At 40.4% G+C, this 23,141-nt stretch overlaps 1 protein-coding gene across 3 annotated transcripts; it reads right to left on the minus strand.

The window, feature by feature from the left end:
* Positions 1-327: 327 nt before the first annotated feature.
* EXO1 (exonuclease 1) lies at positions 328-22,429 on the minus strand. 3 transcript variants are annotated; one of them, XM_081905811.1, is made up of 14 exons: positions 22,231-22,429; positions 18,030-18,214; positions 15,923-16,042; positions 14,603-14,726; positions 13,509-13,646; positions 12,098-12,310; positions 10,942-11,129; positions 9,859-9,955; positions 9,095-9,323; positions 8,401-8,653; positions 5,638-6,127; positions 5,034-5,138; positions 1,926-2,119; positions 328-697 (listed from the first exon to the last, which is right to left on the minus strand). In XM_081905811.1, exons 1-14 carry the CDS (start codon positions 22,273-22,275, stop codon positions 547-549), a joined length of 2,532 nt encoding a protein of 843 aa, XP_081761937.1. In that variant the 5' UTR covers positions 22,276-22,429; the 3' UTR covers positions 328-546. The 3 variants fall into 3 exon arrangements, with proteins under 3 accessions (XP_081761937.1, XP_081761939.1, XP_081761938.1); XM_081905813.1 differs by lacking the exon at positions 22,231-22,429 and adding an exon at positions 19,913-20,055; XM_081905812.1 differs by lacking the exon at positions 22,231-22,429 and adding an exon at positions 19,895-20,055.
* Between the last annotated feature and the right edge of the window lie 712 nt (positions 22,430-23,141).

Raw genomic sequence — 23,141 nt, forward strand, 5'->3', positions numbered from 1 at the left:
GTGCTTCTGAACAAAAATGACAGGGGGTTGACATTCAAAAGCCCTACTGCTGTATGTGGCCCTTTGGATCAAAATGGGCCTTCAGATAAATTGTTGTGGTCTACAATTTCTGTTAACCTTAGGACACAACAAATCTTTTACACTTACTTTCCTTTAAGCTTCCCCCCCCCCTTTCCTGGGCCATCTAGAAGTGGTATATTTACCAAAGAACCAATAACCACAACTTTTTAACCCCCCCCCCCAGCTCACTTTCCTTTTGAGCTTGTTCTCTAATAGCATTTGGCTTTTATATTTATACTGGATAGATAAATCTTGTCCAGCAATAGATTTGTAGCCAAATTTATTTTATTAAAGCAAATATAAACACTGTAGTTCATTTTACTTCTTTCAAAACAGAAACGGACAAGATCTCTGATAAGACTAAAATATACAGCTCACATCCAAATATGTACAAATGTTCACTTTGATTTGTGTGTCCAGAAGCAAATTGGCCTGGACATTACGTTGGTCAATAGCTATAGTTTTGCTCATATCTGCAAGATCAGTTCATTTAAAGATTTTCCGCTGTACATGACTGAATTCAAGTTTATTTAAAGTGTCATCGTCTGTCTCTGGAGTGAGCTGGATGTTATCTTGGTTATCTTTGATTGGAGACAGTGGCTCTGGTTTTCTACAGGACGGTAGCCTTTCAGAATCCCTGCAAAATGAAAGCAAACTCTTAGTGCCCACAAGTACTAACTAACAGTGCTTACAGACAGTACCTATTTATCTAGTTCAAAGTGTATTTATAGCATTGTGAGCCTCTGATGGGACATTCTGAGAGGAGCTGCAAGTGATTTAAAATCTGCCAAATGTCCATTAAATTTTTTTATACTTGGTTTAAAAATTATTTATGAGACATATTCTACAACCAGAGAAGATCAAAGTCTGCTTCCTAGGAAATGTTCATTTCTACCCAACTAGAATAATATGCCAAGTAGGAGGAAAATCCCAAAGACCTACTCCTTGAATTAGGCAAGGAGGAATGAGAATGAGGCCTATTTGATAACATTCTTGTTCAGTCTTCTTCCTTCAGCTAATACTAACACTAATTTTATTATTTATATACCACCCAGCCACTCTGGGCAGTCTGAACTAGCCTAGGTAGCCTTTATGAATCTCAGCAGTCTGATGATGCCAACATGCCTACTTCAAGAGCTGCAACAGCTAATATTTTGCCAGAAAGACACTTTTAAATGATTTATTTCACAACTTTTATATAACACCTGATTGAGATCCTATTACAAAGCAGTTTACAAAGGCTAACAAAGTGCTTAGCGGTCATATATCATCTTCATCAGTATGCAATATTTAAATAAAACAATTCCTTCCAGTAGCACCTTAAAGACCAACTAAGTTAGTTCTTGGTATGAGCTTTCGTGTGCATGCACACTTCTTCAGATACTTCTTCAGATATCTGAAGAAGTATGCATGCACACGAAAGCTCATACCAAGAACTAACTTAGTTGGTCTTTAAGGTGCTACTGGAAGGAATTGTTTTGTTTTGACTATGGCAGACCAACACGGCTACCTATCTGTAACTGGAACAATATTTAAATAAAGTTGATGAAGATCTAGTAGAAGGAAACTGTCGTATTGAGATACAGTGGTACCTCTGGATGCGAACGGGATCCGTTTCGGAGCCCCGTTCGCATCCTGAAGCGAATGTAACACGCGACTGCAAGTCTGTGCGTGTACAGGTTGCGTTTCGCCGCTTCTGCGCATGACGTCATTTTGAGCGTCTGCACATGCGCAAGCGGCGAAACATGCGCAAGCGGCGAAATAATGCGTTCCATTACTTCCGGGTCACCACGGAGCGCAACCTGAAAACGCTTAAGCTGAAGCGTATTCATCCCGAGGTATGACTGGATAGGAAAAACATTCACCTTTTAAACTGGAAGGTCCTCCAAAGTTCATTAATTGTCACCTGCAACCCTGCCTTATTTTCAGAATCGTGATGTTTTTTCTTCTTTGCACTGGCTGTTTTCTTGCTCAGACCACTAACTTTGGCAGGCAGCAATCTCTTGTGTTCTGTCACAGTGTGGGATTTCGCGGAACTGGCTTTAAGTAATCCAGGAACCTGGAGATGGAGAGAAATATCAGCTGCTGTTCCATTAAAGTCCTTATGATTTGTCAGTAAAATCATCACATTGCATCACCAACAAGTGCAATTTGTTCAAAAACTCAGTGTAGAGCTTCATTATATTCTGATCCCTCCCTCCCAAATGATCTCTTTACCAACAAAAACTTGTCCATTTCTAAATAGCTCTGTGTGCATTTATATATATGTATCGATATTTATGCGTATATAAATTTATACATGTCCGACTGACATGCGACTCTGCATGTGGGAATCACACAGAACCTGTAAATGACTTTTGAAATAGCAAAACTGTCATAAAGTTTGCTAAGCAGCAGATTTGTCTGGACACAAAGAAGAGAGGGGACCTGGTGGATTGCCACAGGGAAGACATTCTAATTTTGGTACCCTGATCAAAAGGTTCAGCTTCCTGTACCACATTTCCCATAACAAGGGAACAGAGGACACGGCTTGTGACATTGATCTTAAGGCCTGGGTAAGAGTCGATTCATCCTGGAAGAAGATACTCAGGTAAACAGGCTTAGGGAATCTATAGACTACAAACACAGTGAATGAATGAATGAATGAATAATTTATTACGGTCATAGACCAGAAAAAACATAAAAAACAACAATAGTTTACAAAGGGAATAATAGTGTCAATTAAAAATTGTGAAATTATACATAAAAGCAATACACATATGCACACACACCCACACACACACGCATATATACGCATATATGCACTACAGTGTATGTATAGACTTAAAAAATGGGGGGGCTTGTCCAGGGGTCAAGTCTTTTACTTTTTTACAGGGAATCTATAGACTACAAACACAGTTGTCCCTTAAAGCTTCTACTATTTCTAATCTGCTAGAGTAGTATTTGTATTAAAATCTCAGGGTATCAGGGCTGCTTACGAGCAGTGCTAAGCAACATTAAAAAAAACAAATTAAAAGAGACAGTATCCCACGATTCTAAGAAAGCAGTTTGCACAAGCATGTCTGTACACACACTTTTAGGAAAAAGAATCCGTCCCCACGCAGTGAAGTCACTAACCACAAGAGGTCACTATAATTCTGAGGAATACAGAATGCTACTTAGAGTCATAGCAACATGTTTTATAAAGAAGTTCTTTTTATATATATAAAAAAACCTGCTAGTAAACACTAGTCATGAGGATGCTCATTAGACCTGTACAGAAGCTCCTCCTTTAAGCAATCAATTACACAAAAAATCCAGAGATGTATACATCAACCAGCACAATCTTTCCCATGCCTTCTTTATTATGAAGGGTGTTTCTCAGAGCTTTTTGGCGTCATTGCCAGTGATGAAATTCCAACTGCACCACAAAGAACAACTGCAGATTTTGTTCTCAGCTCAAGCCTATCATTAACCAGGGAATCCACAGCCTATATTGTCTTCCCAAAAGAAAGGGAAAGATGACTGATGCAATGAGGGAGCCATACTAGAAAAACTGGAGAATCCAACAGCTCAGCCAGGGTTTAGATTACTGGAAATGAGCTGCGGCTGCTCAGGCTAGTATTCCCCATCCCTTCCTCCTTCATTCACAAGAGAATAATTTTAATTAATATATTAAGTGTTCAAATGACTTCACATGCATTAGTTAGTTGCAATCTTTACAACAACCTTGTAAGGTAAGTTGATATTATTATCCCCCACCCCCCGCAATATTGCAGATTTGTCAGTGGGGAGGGACAATGTTGGCGACTTACCTTACAAGGCTGAGTGAGAGTGGCTTGTCTAACGCCCCCCCCCCAGTGAAATCATGACAGAGGCTAGATTTGAATCAGGGACTTCCCAATTCCCAGCTCAGTCTCTTAACTACTACACTGCAGCAACTCTCAGCTTAGTGAATAACCAAGGATCTGGAAACCACAGTTTCATTCTCGTTCGTCTTAATTTTGATTAGAGCAAACCACAGTTCCACAATTTTATACATTATGTGTGACTGGCTTATTCGAACGTGTGGGCAAAAATACACATCAATGCATCATTACAACAAATAGTCTAATAACTATTCGTTTCAAGGCATAATCTGACAATCCAAACAGCATCCTTGAGTAAACTCTTAGCCTGATTTACATCACAGGGTGTGAAAAGAAATAAGATCAGGGATAGTCTCTGATCTGTAACAGTTGCAATAGGAAATATGTGCAAATAAAATAAATGTCAGAAGAGTCCCTAGTTCTAAAAATTTACAATCTAGGTCTTACCCGTAAGACTCATTATTTCTATTTGAATGCCACTTTTCCACAAAAAATATGCCCAAAGTCGTTCACAACACAACAGCAAAATACATACCAATGCATCTTTACAACAAATAGCCTAATGGCTATGTGTGTATCTGAAGAAGTGTGCATGCACACGAAAGCTCATACCAAGAACTGACTTAGTTGGTCTTTAAGGTGCTACTGGAAGGAATTTTTTTTGTTTAGCCTAATAGCTATTCATTTCAAGACATAACCTGGCAATCCAAACAATTAGTATAATAAAATCTAACAATTAAAAATGTATTATGAAAATAGGCAACAGCAATAATTTACACACCTACAAATTGATACCGTTTATTTAAAAATATATAAACCAGAGTCAGATAGGATAAAACTTTCCAAGGCATTAATAAATAATATAGCTAGCAGACAGTTCCTCAAAAGTGCCAAGCGCCAGAAATGACAATCAGATTTCTTAGAGCTTGGATGAAATGATCTCCAACATGTGCTATTCTTAAAGGAGCCAACAGAGATTTTTTTTGGGGGGGGCAGGGGGTGATGTTCCATCTCTTCCACTGTGCTCTTGCTGCATTTCAATGCACAGGTATGTGTTTACATACCAAAAAAGAAAAGAACAGAAATACTGAACATAAAAAACTAAAGAGGGGAAAAAAGACATACCTTGCTATTGAACTCCATATCCTTATTTTCAGTACACAATGAGTCACAGAATTGAAAGATTTGGGAATTCAAATTACATTTTTGTTCCGGACTGCAGTCAGGTTCCTATGGTAAAAAAAGAGAGAAAAAGACAAGTGTTATTTTATATATAATTTAACGTTGGCTTGTATATAATAATCTAAACAGAGAATTTCATGCTTGTTTTTAAAAGTTAAGTGACTGAAGATATGTCCCAATGGCAAAGATAAAATAATAAATGTAAGTTGCTCTTGTCTTCCTTAGTAAAGTAAAATCAGTATTTTGGTTTACAGCAGAGCTAACCTTTGGCCCACCAAATGCTGCTGGGCTTATTAGTGGCCCTGTTGGCTGAGGTTGATGAAAGTAGAAATCGAACCACATGGGGGTGGAGTGCATAGGTTGATAAACATGCTGGTTGATAACAACAGCCAGACGGACTGGCAGGGGGACCATGAGTTTCGTCAGAAGTCATTTTACAGTGGAGAACCAGATGTATTGGAATAAATAAGAGCTGTAGACTATTCCCTTGAGAGGCAAGTGGCAATTTAATTAACTGCTTAACTGAAGCACAGGGTGGTGATCTTACTCTGCCAGAAGGAGCATTTTTCTTGGTCATCCGTGAATATTCTGAAGTGCCCAGGCTATTTTGTGACACTCTGTCAAGCTCCTGTTCTGATGAGTGCTGCAGTTCTTTTAAAGGGGAAGACTCTTCATCCGACTCTTTACTCGCTGTGGTGTTTAGCGTTTGTGATCCGGACACCTCACAACTCTGGGGGGTGACTTTGCTGGGTGTGCGTCGGCGAAACTGCTGTAACAATGCGATACTTTGCAATGGACTGGGTGTTCCAGGTCTATCTGCAAAGCTTCTAGTCCAGTTGAAACAGCTTGTCTGTGTTGTCCTGGGTGACAGCAAGGCAGTTCTAGTTTTTCCACTCTCTGAAGAGGAAGGACCAAGATCCTCTGTTACTGTATTTCCTGTTTCCACAATCTGAGAATCCACTTCACTGCCCTGCGGTGATTCATGGATTTCATCCTTTGATGCATTGTCAGGCTGATCCATCACTTTGCAGAAGAACCTAACATACATTGGAAGAACAGAGGTAATAAATGGGAAGGAGGGATAAAGCAAAATGGCTGCAAGCATGAAGGACTCTTTGCAATTTAGAACAGCACAAATCCACCAAAAGGAAGAGACTAGGAATATTTGTTAAGGTGTCACTGATACTATTCATTTGTTATTATGGACACTTGCTAAGTAAAACAAGGAAGAACTTGGACGTTAATAAATTATACCAAACAGATAGGCCTACGCTTCTCACAGCTCTTAAGAGGATAGGTATTCAACTGATTGTGTTGCAAAATGTAGCAGCAGTAATTATTATTTACTAATTTATATACCACTCGTATGCCAAAATGGCTTCTAAGCAGTTTACAGCTATAAAGTCAACAGATAATTCAAGTACACAAAACATTAAAGCATCCTTAATTAAAAATGTAATTAAAACAGTGAAAACGGTAAAATCACATGTTCGGTTGGGGGGTGGGGAATGCTTGCCTAAACAGGTGTTTCTTCAGGAGCTGGCAGAAGACCAACACTGATGGAGCAATAAGACTCTCCACCTAATAGTGCCAGCATAACTAAAACCTCCTTTGTACGAGCATAATAAGAGAATGGGCTTTTAGTGGAGGTATTAGAGGCATCACTGAACACAGTATAGGAGATCACAGATGTCGTAGTCAGAAAGCCAGAGATTGCTTTCTAGCCTCATTGCACAGTCCACCAGCATAATCCTAGGGCAGTGACTAATACCCTGCTTCAGAAACTGAACATGGCAGTATTTTATATACCACAGAGCACTGGCATGACATTTTTTCTTGCAGATGAGTTTGCTAGAAGGCTCATCATCCATTCAGTAGCAACTTGAAAACAAGCCGGCATTTTGTGATGCCAGGTTCATTTCCTCTCGTTGTTCTTAATTTTCGTTCATATAATTAAATACACAACTGTCAGACTATGTGCTAAGGAAAGACTATTCTACGTGTAACCAATGGACAGTGCAAAAGGAGGAAATGCAAATGGGAAGTTTGTTTTTAAGGTTTTATTGCTGTAAATCACACTAATGATGGAATGGAATATATAGTGGCATACAAATATTTTAATGAATAACTAAACCAAGAACCTGATGCACACAACTTGCACTACGGAAGCCCTGGGTAATTTTGTTGTTGCTGCTGGCATTGTTGGAAGAGAAAAACACATTTTCATTACCAGACTTTGGGGCATGTGTGTTGTTTCTGGATTAAGTGAAATCTTCACAGTCTTCCAGAAATGTGCTCTAGTTCTTGAAATGTTAGGAGAGGATAAAATATGGAGAACTATTTGAGGAGAGCAGTAACACTCTGCTGTGGGAAAAGGCAAGCTGAATAATCTCCAATCACTCTCTCAACCTTAAAGAAAAGGGGTTTTTTTTTGCTAAAAACACCAGGAGGTTCCCATGTCTTCTCCAGATGATTTGCACTTATCTAGAATGTGCTGAAATCTATTTTTTATTTTTTTGTATGTAGGCATGCATACCAAGGAATCATTTTCCATGTACAGTACTTCCCAAGAGCAAACTTTCATGTTCAATTTTGCTTTGTATGGGGGTAGTGGGACATGCAGAATGAGAATATAAAATCACTGGGGACTTTGTAGAAATACACCCTTCACCTGACCTGCCAACCTCTTACTGACACACCCTCCTCCCCAGTTGATATTACAGTGTGTTTTGACTAATTTGAGTTGGGAAGGGTCTCAAGAGGCCATCAGATTAAAGCTTCTGCACACTGCTAATTTTGACTTTGACTTTCAGATGCCAGTTTAATATTGCTCCTCAGGCAATTTACGTCACTTTTGTTTGTGTGTTGTTAACTCCTAAGTCAATTTTTAAAAAGAGGATTTTATATGTAAAGCTGATCTGGAGGCTGCTCTGACCAGATTATGATTCATCCTGCCCTTGTTCAGCTTCCCTCCGTGGGGAATAATATATGAAGAAGCAAATCAATCCAAATTCTAGTACTGTACATGTTCTAATTTATGAGCATGTAAAGGTAACTGCTTATTTACATGTAAATAGTTTTTCAAAGGAACCAAAGACTTTGCCAAATAGATTTACTGTGTCACTTTCTCTGACGTGTCCCCATGGGTCTTTTGGAAGGTAGCCTAGTGTGCTGAATATATTATATTATATGATATATTTCTATTTTGCTTTTGAGTATGCCAATTCTACTTTTTGTAATGAAGGGAAACTGCAGAGTCAACTTCCCCAAGAATGTAACTTTTCACATACTGAACTTGAAGAAAGCATACCTGCTTCTAGTCCCTGGAACAACAACAACTGCATCACTCTCTTCATTCTTCTTCCGTAAGATGAAGGCAAATTTATTTCTAAGCCTAGGATGGGAGCTTGAACTTTCTTTGTCTCTGCAAGAGTCCTCTGAAGCAGCAATCGCAGACACTGCACCAACAAACCCAGGATGCTCACCATCTTCACTGCTTTCCATCTTAGGTTTTTTGGTGTTTGAAAAATACTGGCTTAGCAGGTCACCTTCTGACAGCTCTTCTAAATATATATATGAAAAATGCACATTGTAATTGGGTCACAACAGAAAAAGACTGTAAGAAATATTTTTTTAAAAAAAAGTTTTCAAAACTGAAGAAAACCATTAAGAAATGTAGATATATTGATATTAATTTGATTCCCTTTCAGTGTAGAAGAAACAAACGCTAAGTCACCAAATATTACATTAATACATTAGTTCGCAGCAGCAGAAAATTGGATTGCAAAAAAGGGAAATTATAAATGCATACCAACTATTGTTAAACTGATTGGATTCTCTACGCTAAAGAATCCTATTCCTTCAAAGTGTTTATAGAAAGGGATAAACAAAATAAATATGTTATGAGGGGAAACTTTCAAGTCTTAAGCCTTCGAGAACATTTAAGAATAAGAGGAAGGTTTTCTTTTTCACATACAATTTCTTTAGAGATTTAGCTATCATACCATGCCTTGGTCTTTTTGCCAACAGCGCTTTGCTGGGAAGCTTCAGCCCTTTCATGTTAACTAGTCGCTCCAGGCCTCTGGTTGTGGGTTTCTCCAACATCAATGCTGAATTTGTTGTAATCTTGGCAGTGGAACCAGGTTTGTAGTCTCTGCTCCAAATGCTCTTTAAATTGGGTGGCTGCTCTTTGGCATATTTGTCGTCCCAGCCACGGCTTCTGGGCTGTACAGACTATAGGAAAAGGAAACAAGAAGATGTACAATAGAGGAAAGAATGACTGGAGCCTGTTTCTCTTGAGACTGTAAAAAAATGATGCAAATAATATGATCGTTCTTCAATTCTGTTCCATCGATCTACTGCTGCCCATTGGCCAGTGTGGGAGGAACAATCCAGGGACGTAATCAAGCCAACAAGTGGTTAGAAAGCAACACTGCTCTTCCTGTTACCTCGTACACCTCTTATCCCCATGGGAAGAGGAGGAAGTGTTGATGTATTAGGTCTGCTTTGGGTCATCCAGGCAGCAGTCCTTTAAGCAGGCATCCCCAAACTCAGCCCTCCAGCTGTTTTGGGACTACAACTCCCATCATCCCTAGCTAACAGGACCAGTGGTCAGGGATGATGGGAATTGTAGTCCCAAAACAGCTGGAGGACCGAGTTTGGGGATGCCTGCCTTTGAGCGCGCAAACACAGGCCAACATGCAACTTCACATTCCTCACAAAGTCTCCAAAGGTGATGTGGCTCTTGCATTTAGAAGTAAAACATTACCTGTTGAGCATCAGGGTCGTAGTCATCAATTTGCTCCATGGTATTGATGTCTTTATTTCCAAGTGCTATTTGAAAAGCAGCACTATCACTGATGTGCCTAAGTTAATCAAATTAAGGGGGAAATGCAGTTCTTCTATTGATGCTTTTTTATTGAAAGCGGCGTTTTATAAAGAGATTTAGCCTCTATATAATCAAAACTAAATTCTACATCTTCTTCTTTGAATGGATGAATGCCTCCTAACCACTTTGCACAACAGCTTAGCCAAGATATTAAAGCTTTACATCAGAATTAGCCCTTCTTAAGTTTATCCCTGGAAGACTCTGTGCTAAGAGTAGGAGCCATCATTCTAGTAGGCAATAGTTTTGTAGTCACCTGAGGTATTTGAAGCAGCATTACTGTTTATACAAGTTTAGCATTCTCCCAAAGGAAAGAAGATGCGCTGAACTGAATCTATGAAATGAACTGCTTTAGAAACAAGTTATGTTCTGTTTTATAGTAAAAGAGTCCATGATAATTGAGGATTTCAAGATAGCCACCATTTTTATAATGGATGGTGAAGGTGCTAAACAGCTTAGAAAGCCTTCCTAAAATTATGGTAGTTTAGGACCTTTTAACTGAGATTTTAAGAACTATTGGATGAATGAAAAACCGCTAGTAAGAATTTCTACATTTAAGCAAGAGATCAGATGGCCCGCTCAATAGCTCACTTTATTCAATGTTAGAAAGCCATTAAATGGCTAGTTTTCCTTGCAAAATTGACTTGAACAATGTGAAGGAAGATCTACATTACATTCCTGAATATTTTAAACATACTCAAAGGTACACGTTTTTTCAAATGGAGCAACAGCTAGCACCCGTAAGTCAAATTTAAGGAGTTTATAAGTTCCACAGATTTCTACGCATGATCTTAACTCTGATATTGTTGGTACTTATACCCATATCAAGCTTTGCAGGGCTTACTTCCAAGTAAGTATGCACAGGACCACAGCCTCAGAAGTGCTTAACTTTGCCTGGCATCCCAGAGACCCCATGAAAAGGAAGAGACTATAAAGACATTATTATTTTTATTTGATAAAGGATACTTTCCTGCATAAAGCAGTGTTTCTGGATCAACACCATCTTCATAAGCATTCAAAGGAACAAGCTGTCTCCTGACTGGGTCAAAAACCAACTGATAGAGGAAAGTATTATTAGCACGAGTAAATCCTTGTATGTATTCTTCTGGTACCAAAATATTCATCTTCAAATACTGCCCCATTTTCCGAATGACCTGGAAGAGAAAGGTCATGTTATGCAATGCACAGCATACTTGCGAGACAGCAGGCATCACAACTTGGACCCTTTGTTGCTTCTCCATTCATGTAACAGGGAGGACAATGTCCGCCAATACTTCCTTCCCTATGCCAACCCTCACACCATTTCCAAGGTTCGAGAGCAGATTTTCAGCGGTTGCACTAGGAAAAGGAAGGATCAAAAACCCTGTTCCATTCATAGAATTGGGATCTATGCTCATTGTTTTGTCACTCTAAAAGCATTGTCTAGTATGTATGCAAGCTGAAATGGTTATTGAAAAGAGGCAGACAAGTAATGTTTTAAGACCTTTGTCAAACTTCCTTTTTTTAAAAAAACCAGCTCTGATATTTCCCCAAAGTCCCAAGTATCTTTTCAGAGTGAGTGGCATACACTGGAAATTTGGACCAAATGTTATTTTCTGCCTTTATTCTCCCTCTCTTCAAATAGTGCAGCAAACAAAACAAAACAAAAAAAATCATCCTGGAAAGCTGAGGAGTAGGCATGATTTCTGAAACAAGAGTTTGGACCGTGGCCTTTTACATTTGCCAGTATGACAATAATGATAAATCATTTAATAATGATAAAGCTTGTATATAGTTAAAGTCTAGGGCTGCTTCGAATCTTGGCTCATTTACAATTATTAAAACCAAAAAATGTATTTGTATCTCAGCCAAATGGACTCAATTGGGAATATCCTATATGTAAATGTAACAAGGAAGAGTTAAGCTTTAGTCAACACGCAACATACAAGAGTCAACAAAACATATTATTTCTTAACTGTTTTCCCCAATTTACGTGAACAGCAGAACAAATTTCTTTTGACAGGTACCTACATAATAACTCAATCGAGTACTTTCCCCAGAATTCCTCCTCTCCAGAGTTGGCCTCACTATCTGTGGAGTTTTTGGAAAACATAAAGTTAACTCAAGAGCCAATAAACTTTACCTTTATAATATCAGGGTTATTGGCTATTTTTATCAGCCGGCAAGCCTTGCCTAATCCAATACCATGAAGAGACGGAAGGTAGTCACAACCAGACAGAATACACATGTAACGGAATTTCTCTTCTGTAAACACATCACCAAGTTGTTTGCACATTCCAAGCCGACTCTGGTCGATTTCTAAGCCATTTCCACACTTGTCAATTTTCAGAAATACCTTAAAACAAAAGAACGGACAAGTCCTTGTATTACTGTACTATTTCTACAATTGGTGGCCAAACACAGAATTCTTTCCCAATCATCAGCATATAAACTTCTTGTATATTTTAGATTACAATTTTTCATCAATAAGCAATACAACTTAGCATTTTCTATTACATACCTGCATAGCTGTCAACGTTTCCCTTTTTAAAAGGGAAATTCCCTTATTCTGAATAGGATTCCTTGCAAGAAAAGGGAAAAGTTGACAGCTATGCATACCTGTTGCGTCTCTGTGACGTTTGCAAACCCAGCAATCCTGTTCCCCCATACAGACATTGTCAAATTCTGCCCAGTGGTCACAGCCTGCCTAACGTCAGTAATATTTAGCATTTATATGGCATTTTTTTTGAATACTTGAGACCTTCACTTACGTTATTCTCAGCAATCAGGGCCTCTCAGGAGACCAATATTTTTCTCCATTTACTCCAGATGGAGGAAGGAGAGGCCAACACTGACAGATACTGACCTAAGGTCCCCATGCAAATTCATGGCTGGGGAGGGTTTTTAAGCAGGAGCTTCATGCCTCACTGCACACTCACAGAACAATAGCTGCCCTGGGTCATATAGGATTAGAGGGGGCCCTTGCGCCACGTGCGGAGACATCGCTCAGTCATGGCTCCCCGCATCGTCCCCATTGTCAAGTTCCTGGTCAAAGGCGGCCTGGCAGGGGGGGCCATCTACATGGTTTACAGCCAAGGTTTGCTGAGCGGGGGTGACGAGGGGGCCCGAGCCCTCTGAAAAGCACAAGAAGTGCTCCCCCCAGCTGCGGAAGAATGGGCAAACTATTTTGGCTGGAAGCTTCCGGCTGCCCCAAAGACTGAATTCTCTCTCTGCAGCTACTGGCACTCAGGAGTTCGGAGGACAATCGGCGCTCTTTCCGTAGCCCCCACCAGGGCCTGTGAATATACACAGAATGGATGGAAGTACCTCGTCAAATGAAGCCTCTCTGATAAGGCCCCCTTTTGCCACCTTTAATGGAGGAGATGTCTTAAGCACCAGAGTCTGGCCCCTGTTTCTCAAGGGCTGCAATAAAAAACTTTATAATATAAATAAATAAATAAATGAAGGAAGGAAGGATTAGAGGGCTGGGTTTCCATGTATAGCTGAGCCCTAGTGCTGTCCTTTTTAGAAACGAATTACTAGATCTTTCCTACCTTTTTACATCCGAAAGCAAGAAGATCAGAATCCTCTGTAATTATAGCTTCAACTAAGCCGGTCTTGTTAAGATAGGCGAGCTGAGCATCCGCTTCATATGGAGCAACAATGCAATCTATTCCCCGGGCTCGGGCAGCCTGCAAGAGCAAAAAAACAATTCAAGCCCCCATTATAGTGCTTTACAAGTGACACCCCCTCCCCAATTGGTCTAGTCCCTATTTCTTCCCCACATGGTCCTAGTTGTCTCTCCTGACCACCTGAAGTTCTCCTAGGTGCAAAATTTAGGATTTTTGCATGGAATAAGTTTCCATACAAATAACTGCATTTAGGCTCATTGATTGCTGAGTTGGTAAACAGTTTCCATTAACACTTTAGATTGCAGATGTGGAGTTATATAATATGAATGCTTCTCAATACAAATATAATTCCTGCTTCAAAGGAAAAGAGATGTGTTATGTACTGAAGTTCTCACCCTGGGCCAGCAGGGGGATACTGTAGATATGCAAATGAAGGATCGAAAGTGACATTCAGTGATTGGATAGTTTTAGAAAGTTGCTACAGTAACTGTTGTACTGGAGCTCTATATAAGCAGGCTGACTGAGCCCTTCAGTTCAGTTCTGTTCTGCCTCTGAATAAACAAGAGCTATTTGAAGAATCGCTGTGTCGTCTGATATGTTTGCCCACAACCTAACAAGATGCATCACAGTGAAGGTCTCCAGGCTACTTTAATCGAAACAACTTATCTTTGGTGGTGTTGGTGGGGAAAGAGTACAGGGAACAATGCAGTTATTATGAGTCTCATCTGCAGTCTGAAATGGTGCAGCCCTGACATGGGTTTGCTTCTTCAATGAGAAATAGGAGAAATATCTCTCTCCCCTATTTTATATATAAAATATATAATTGCATATCTCCTATTACTCAAATACTGACTACAGCAAATGGTTGAATAAACAAACACTGCAAACTCTGAGTCACTATCCCTTCTGCAAAGCCTGTATTATGCAAACAACAGGGTTATAAGAAATGCAGTTATTCTGCCAATAAATATAAAATGGGAGAGCAGCAACAACCTACCAGCTAAAAGGCTACTTACTTTAATCACTTCGCAGGCCATAGCATGCGTAACATTAATGCTACGTGCAAAACATTCTCTGGCTTCTGATAATTTCCCTTCACGAAGCAGCTGTTTCCCTTTCAGGAGGTTTGCTTGCCGTTTTCTTCAAGATAACAAAAACAAACCCGCCGTCTCAGTGTCACACAACCATAACTGAACAGGTAGTTACAGCACCAGCATTGCAATACACATAGGAGACATGTGCAAAAACCCTATTTGAGCATTTCAAAGAAAGCATGAGGGCAGTGCCTTGGAGGAGACACACACAACCTAGATACTCGATGTCGCTGTGTGTTTCAACTTCCTATGTTGGGCGATTAGATGATCAGGAACCCTGTGTTCTTAGGGTTCCTGATCTAAGGCTTGCATAGAAGTCTCCCCGACCCCCCAGGCATGGGAAGGTCAGGATGGACTGAGTGGGGACCGTCGGAGCATTTCCCTTTACACTTTATGCCCTCAGGATTGTTAATGCCTGAACTATGGTGTCTGAGTCTACTATGTAAGAGCTTGAAAGCCAGCTGTAAAAAGAAGCAGCATAAATATATAAAATATATTGTGTAAACCTTAGGAAGGAAGTCCCTATTGAAGGAAATGGAACATAAGCATTTCACTGCACTGAAACTGTTACAAGAATACAATCCCACGGTTTTAACTAGGGTGCAAGATTTCTATGACTGTGCCCAAGTACAGTGGAACCTCGGAAGCCTTTGAACTCGAACGTTTTGGCTCCCAAACAATTGAAAACCAAACGTGATTGTTCCGGTTTTCAAATGATTTTCCAATTGGAATCCACGCCTTGGTTTTCGAACTGTTCCAGGAGTCAAACGGACTCCCGGAATGGATTAAATTTGAAAACCAAGGTATGGCTGTACTTTCTTAAGTTCAATTTCCACTTCCAAAAGCAGTGCCTCATGCTATTTACCTGTTCCAGCAGGTTCAGGAACTTTCTGGAGCAGCTTTTCAGGGAGAAGGAAAGTCTGTGATACAGGAGTAGAAGTTCTATTTGTTGACTTTTGTTAAAGCTGAATGTGTTCGCTATTGAGATGGTTGTAGGATGTGTTCAGCACTGAGAGTTTTTGCAAATTTAGCTAATGTTATTGTTGACAGGATCATATGCCACACTGCAGCATTACGGATGTCTGCTTAGATTTCAGCACTGCATTGCTTTATAAATTCTGCTCTCATTACGATAACATCTGAATTGTTTTCATAAGGAAGCTACTGTCTTTAAAGCACACATATCCTGCAAATCACCAATTTGAATTTCTAATACGGGGGGGGGGGAGGCATCAGACTTACTCTCGTCGTGACTTTTCAACTTGCTTTTTGGAAGGCAGGGTACAGCCATCAAATACTAGAATGGGTTTGACCCCAAATGACAGAAGCATATCAGCAAGCTTCATGCAATAAGCTACATATCTGTAGAAACAAACACAGTTGCCATATATCAGTTAGGAAATGTTCACCTTAATCCTAAAATGTAAACTGCTAGGGGAAATCTAATTATAAAGAGTCAAGGCACACTTAGCTTTGCAATTCCAACATGTCCACAAGATTAAGAGACCTTGACAGCATCCAAGGTGAGTTAATGTGGCATAATGGCTAGAGCGGTGGACTAGGAACTGCGAGACAAAGGTTCAAATCCCCAGTCAGCCATGAAGCTCATTGAGTGACACAGAGCCTCTTTCAGCATTGTTGTGAGGATACGATGGGGTGAGGAAGAACCAGGTTTGCTGCCTTGAGCTCTTTAGAGGAAAGGTGGGATAAAAATGTAACAATTCCATGCCTAATCCAGTACTTAGCCAACAGAAATTAATGATGTGAACTTAGTTGAAAAAACAGTAATGGTAATTATATTAAACCTATATAGAAGAGGAACAGTCATCATTTCATCTTACGTATGAACTTATGGGTATCAGTGGCCAAAGATGATCACAGAGATTTCCACATTTTTCAGACTGCTTTCATTTTAGCTGCAATCCTGAGTGCCAGCTGTTTACATTCTATTGATTAAATGGGGTTTAAGTAGCCTGCAGTAGTCATAAGCAACTTAAAACACAACCACAAATTAATATTATTCCTTTTAATTTAATTTATGCATTGGATAGCACATTATGTACTTTTCCTATTTTTCTTGTCAACTGTTGCTAATTGATTACGAGATCTGTTAGTGGCAGTATTTTCCACATATATTTTCCCCCTGACCATTACACATCAAATAAAAGACTGCAAGTCAAAACTGTCTTCTAAAAACTATATTACTATATTCAGACATAACTCTTCAATTAGAGATTCTTTGCCAAACAGCTTTAACTGATCTGTTTGACATTTAAAGTTGTTTTTATTGTAGTACTGTGTTTATAGGCTGTATACTGCCTTGTGCCATTTTATACGAAAGTGTGGTTAATAGTTACTGAGTGGTACCCCTCCCCACCTTCTCACTATATAGAAGGGTCTGGAAACTTCTGTTTCAGTGTATCTGAAGAAGTGTGCATGCACACGAAAGCTCATACCAAGAACTAACTTAGTTGGTCTTTAAGGTGCTACTGGAAGGAATTTTTTTTGTGTGGTTAATAGATATTTTAAAAAATAAAATAACAAATAGGGCAAGAGGTTAGCCCCTGGCCTGAGGGCCTGATCCAGCTCCCAATGCATTTTTTTCTGCTTGCCACAAGAAAACCCTAGCCTTCCCTTTCCCTTTCCTGTAGTGTCCTGTAGATTGGTCTGTCTTATCACTGACATTTATGAGCTGCACTGTGGGAGCCTTTTTTGTGCTAAGCGGTGGAATAACAATTGCTTTAAATAAATAACAAGTCACTCTGCCTAGCCCAGCGACCTGAATGGGGGTAGCAATTGCTCCCTACAGTCATAGTGATCTCATCATATCAAGCAGGGGAAGGAGCAACAACATTTGCATGCTTCAGCTGGAGTGGGGTGCTATGTGTCCCATACATTCCTGGGCATGGGGGCCTCACCCACATGTAACCACGAAAGTATCGGTCAAGAGTGAATGTAGTTCTCAACCCAAAAAAAGTTCAGCACCACTCTTTTACAGGAAATATTTCCCCATTTTATTAATTGAATTACCATATTGGCCCGAATATAAGCCGCTCCCTTAAAATTCTGCAGGCACTCACACCCGTTCCATTTTACCGTATGTCTGTTTCAGCAACGATATCATAAAAAAGCAATTTTTTTGTAAGGTTGCAAAATTAAGCCACACATTAACTTTTCTCAGTCGGAATTTGGGGGGAAAGTGAGGCTTGTATTCAGGCCAATACAGTATATACCGTCCTATACCCGGAGGTCTCAGGAAAGATCAACATAAAAGCAACAATACGTATATAACAACAACAACAACAACACATGAACACCCAATCTGTCAGTCAAATTGCTTTAAACTTACTGATCTGTGGGTTCTCCTTTGGCTAGCTTTTCAGCACATGCATAGGCTCCTTTGTGGAGCCAGCAGTAAGTATCCACAGCAACTACTTGTCCTTTGTACTTCTTTACATGAGCAGATTCAGCCGCCTCTTTGATAAATTGGAGCAAACCTTGGATCCCCATTGTTACAAAGTCAAATCCAGGAAACTAGGAAGGAAACAAAGCCAATACAACCTCAGTCCTTGAGAAACAAAAACAAAACAACACTCTGCAACTAAACCAAATATCAGCATGAAACCACCAAGAGATGAAACAGTTGAGCATGGCTAAAATACTCAGTGCTGACCCCAATGTAAGAGATCCTAGAGTTACAATTACCTGCCAGGAATTTTGTATAGTTACCCTATGTTTTTCATTCAAGGGACCGTTCAAATGATACAAAATACATGCATAAAAAAATTAGTGTGCAAGTTTCATCATTGGTACAGATAGGTTAGGTTGAGCTTATGATGACTGCTCCCCCCTCCATTGTGTATATATGGGCAACATAAACACACACTGGGAAGCTGCTATCTACAATGGCTTCCTAACATGCATACACACTGCAAAATACATGTGATTTTCTATACTCAGTGCCATATAGAACAGCTGATCATTTAATGATTTTGTGATGTTTGAAACAGTCTTTGGAATAAATGTTATGAGCCACAACAGTGAAGCAAAATCTGATGTTCCCCAATCCACATCTTTCCATCTCTCCCTGTTCTATACAATGTGTAAGATCCCATCTGACCTGAATTGGGAAATTTTTATTTAAACAAACTCAGGGAAAGAATCAAGGGATTCTAGTAGCTGCTGAGTTGGCATACGCAGTACCCCTTCTGCCAAAGAATCAGTGACTGGAAATCTGACAGTTCAAACCCCTTGCCCCTAAATCCTAGGATGTTAATATCCAATGTTGAACTTGATCCACAAAAATGCAGAGGACGAGTAACCCATGTTCATTTTCACAACACAATTGTTTTGGCGGGAAGCACTTACATAAAGGTTAGATGGCAGAGCTGTTCCACTCCCCACTCCCCCCCATGTAATTTCACATAAAAGATTGCACCTTTTAAATACAGTACTGCAAGTCATGTGCTAATTTAAATCAATGAATATAAAGAAACCTACTTAACCGGATCAGGATAGTGGGATTCCCCCCCCCCCATCCAAATCACACTATTAAGTTCAGTGGGCCTTGCTTCCAAGTAAACAAGCTGAATCAGGCAGCAATCCCTTCTAGCTGCAAGGGCAGAGGAGACTATAAACTTATACATACATTGTAATCCAGGAGTGAGCTGATGGGAACTATTGACTGATTTGGGTGATTTGCAACTGAGCAGCAAGGATTTCCCACGCAGACCCGAAGTGATTACATCGCCCCAAAAATATACTGCTGAAATGAATAATGCTTGGGGTAATCAGGAGTGGATTTTTATACTAAAGGACCGTGAGCTTTCTTCAGTTCTGGTGCTCAGAACAAAACAATGGGTTCAGAGTTGCATGTATATATGTGTTTGTGTTTTGCACCAGGCTTCGGTTGGCAGCTCTCCGGTTTCTAATAAAATAATAATCGAAGTAGATTCGGCGAGTTTGAAGTCTGTGCATCCTTGTTCGGGGCCTAAACAAACAAAACAAACACGCTACCCTTTGTGTGCGGAGTGGGAGAGCCAAGATCGTGCATTTGCTTTTCTCAGAAAAGGAAAGTATATTGGATTCCGCCCACGCACCCACTGGCAGGGTATCCCTCTGAAAACGGTACAAATTAGGCTCGCCCACTCGACCCTCGTGGGGAGTTCAGAAACGTACAGCCGACCCCCTCTGCGGCCGCCGCTAAGCTCCTACCTATTCCGGCCCCGGTACCTTCAGCACCGAGGAGGAAGCGCCCGTTGACAGCGACGGCGGACCGGACCGGCTCCGTCCACTAAGCAAGAAGAGCGCCGGCTGCGCAGCGCGGGAAACAGTAAAGACGATTTTCAAGCCCCGCGCGCCTCCCCAGCCTCCAGGCCCCGCCTCCTCCTCCTCCTCGCATGCGCACTCCCGCTCTCTCTTCCCTCCCTGCCTCCCTCCGAGGAAGCGAAGGCACCTCCTCTCGACTACATCGCCCGGCATGCAACGCGGCCGCCAGGAGCGTAGCCCAGTTTTCCCAAAGATAACGTCGCGCATGCTGGGCAATGTAGTTAGTGCACGCTGCTCGCTGAGGAGGGCAAATCCGTGGTGGACGGGGCTGTTTCATTCTATTCTCCCTCCGTTATTTATTTTTTATTTATTTGTCAATCGTTTTATTTGCATGCCGCATTTCATGCTCTCCAACATTTTTCCAATGAAAATAGGGACGCCGTATTTAATAATAATAATAATAATAATAATAATAATACGGTAATACCCCATCTATCTGACTGGGTTGCCCCCCGCTATTCTGGGTAGATCACAATATATTTTAAAACGTTTAACATTAAAAACAACTTCCCCATACAGGATTGGCTTCAGATGGCTCCGGGGTTGGATGACCTCATACCCTCCAGTATTTCTCTTATGAAAATAGGGATGTTCTACGGAAAAGCGGGACATTCCAGGATCAACTCAGGAATCAGGATGGCTTCTATAAATCCGAAACTGCCCCTGGAAAATAGGGACATTTGGGAGGTCTGACTTTTCCAAAGTTCAAGTAGTCATGCTTGGCAGGGGGTTGGACTCGATGGCCCTTGTGGTCTCTTCCAACTATGATTCTATAAAGAACAAGCAAACCATCAAACAGTACACAACCAAATTTAACTGTTGCCACATAAATCATAATAAGGTCTAAAATAAATAAAGATACAAAAAATAATATCAACTCTGAACCACATTATACTCATTCTTTTAAGCATGGACTCTTAGACATTACAGTTTCATCAATATAATAAATAGCTGGCATATATTCATTACAAAGCTAATTTGCTTAATTTGCTTCTTGGTTCAAATATGGTCTGATACAATGAATGTTTACTTGCAAGCAAGCTCCACTGAGCATAGGCCTGCAAGCCACTGAAAACGTATTTAGCTTTGGAAACACTTGTCATAGATTGGTCAGACCTCATCATTCTAACTTGGCTAGTCTGGTCATTATTTTTGTTAAACTTTACAGCTGGGGTCGGTCATTTAACAAATCATTCCTCAGCCACTTTAATGTTTTGGGTGCTTAACTTGTAGTGAGATTTTATACAACTCACAGATTTGTGAGAAAACAGAGAACTCACTGTTTTCCCCCACTCTTCATCTGTGGGCTTCATATGCAAAATGTTTTCTTTTTCTAGTAGGTGTAAATTAACAAACCCACTCGAAGGACAAAAATATATTCACATTTGTCACTTCTTTACCAGTGATGTAAAGTGTGCAAGATGTCCCACAGCAAATATGCAAATATGGTGGTTCAAATATAGATATTGTTTTTCACACCTCACCTGCAGCTTTTGCAGTCTTAGGGCATCAATTGAAAACTGCAGCTCTTAGTCAAATGCTGCCTACACAGTTTAAAATCAATGTGTTGCTGTAACGCTTGAAAGATTGTGAAACCGGGATGTGTCAGGGGAAAAGTACGCAAATTGACAAAATGTATGGGCTTTTATTGGTTGCAAAGAAGCTTGGAGGTTGCTGACACTGGCCTGCAAAGATCATTATAATTACCATACCATAATATGCAGTTGAGGACTCTGACCTTTCCTGAGTGCTTGACAACCACCAGCAGCAAAATCCACTCCAGCTGAAGAGGGAGTATAGTGTGGCTTGTGTAGTGTGTGGTATGTGAAAGTATGGCATGGCCACACACACACACACACACACACACACACTTTTTTTGCCACACCTTGGGGTGAATGCCAAGAGTAAATGTGGTCCGCAGCTGAAAAAGCTTCCCCACCTCTGACATAAATGCAGCTTAAGTTCTCTTACACCCTCTTTTTTTCATTCTGTTTTTAAACCCAAGCACTGCTGAAGCCCTACCTCATACTTGGCATTTTGATCAATTGGCCACAATTTGCCGTACAATTTCCCTGCTGAGAACAGGAGCAAAAGGGAGAGTTGCAGAAACCATTTCTGACATAGGGAGAAGAACATGTAAAGCTTTGAAAGGCTGTGTCAGATAATAAATTTCAGAAAGGCAAAGCAAGCCAGGTCAGTGGGGGTGACCGAGTTTCTTTTACCGGAATGCAATTTCTCTTTGTGTGTTGAGGGTGGCGTGGAGTCATCTGGCCTCGTTAAAATGCAGTGTTCCAAAATCGACAACCTCTGTATGTGGCTTTTGGTGACCTTCTTGCTGCCTTTGACAGGATTAATAGAAAGCAGCAGCAGCTGAAATTATGGAACACAAAGAATGAGAGGCAGTTACTTAATTAGGAAGTTTTATGCAGCTATGACGACAGGGATAAAAGTCTGAACCTAGGAGGTCAGCTGTTTTGCAGGACTGTACCTATTACCAAAGAAAACAGGGTAGTGCAGATTATTATTATTATTTACGCTTATTAGTCTTTTTTTTTGCCAGTGCAACCCCAAATTACTTAAAACAACAAATGCTAGATTTTGGAACTCCCCCCTCATTTTTGTCCTTCCTCCAGCAGGTGAAGAATTTCTTGTTCCAACAGGCTTTTGGGAACTGACTGCTTTGAATGAAAGGGCTGGTGCTGTTTTTATTGCAATTATTTGTCTTGTTTTACTAGGGGGTGTGTATATCTGTCTTCTGTCTGTCTGGGTGGGTGATTAAAACCAAAACTGGATTGGGGGGAACTGCATCAAAATGCAATACAGTGGTACCTCAGGTTAAGAACTTAATTCGTTCTGGAGGTCCGTTCTTAACTTGAAACTGTTCTTAACCTGAGGTACCACTTTAGTATATGGGGCCTCCCGCTGCCACCGCGCTGCCGCCATGCGATTTCTGTACTCATCATGAAGCAAAGTTCTTAACCCGAGGTACTATTTCTGGGTTAGTGGAATCTGTAACTTGAAGTGTCTGTAATCTGAAACGTCTGTAACCTGAGGTACCACTGTATTTCCATAAGAAATGTCAGGATAGATACAGAATAGATACAGATTGTGACTAATGTCCTGTGTACACTGC

The sequence above is a fragment of the Podarcis melisellensis genome (assembly GCF_964234715.1).
Source record: "Podarcis melisellensis genome assembly, chromosome: 3".
Lineage (NCBI taxonomy): Eukaryota > Metazoa > Chordata > Lepidosauria > Squamata > Lacertidae > Podarcis > Podarcis melisellensis.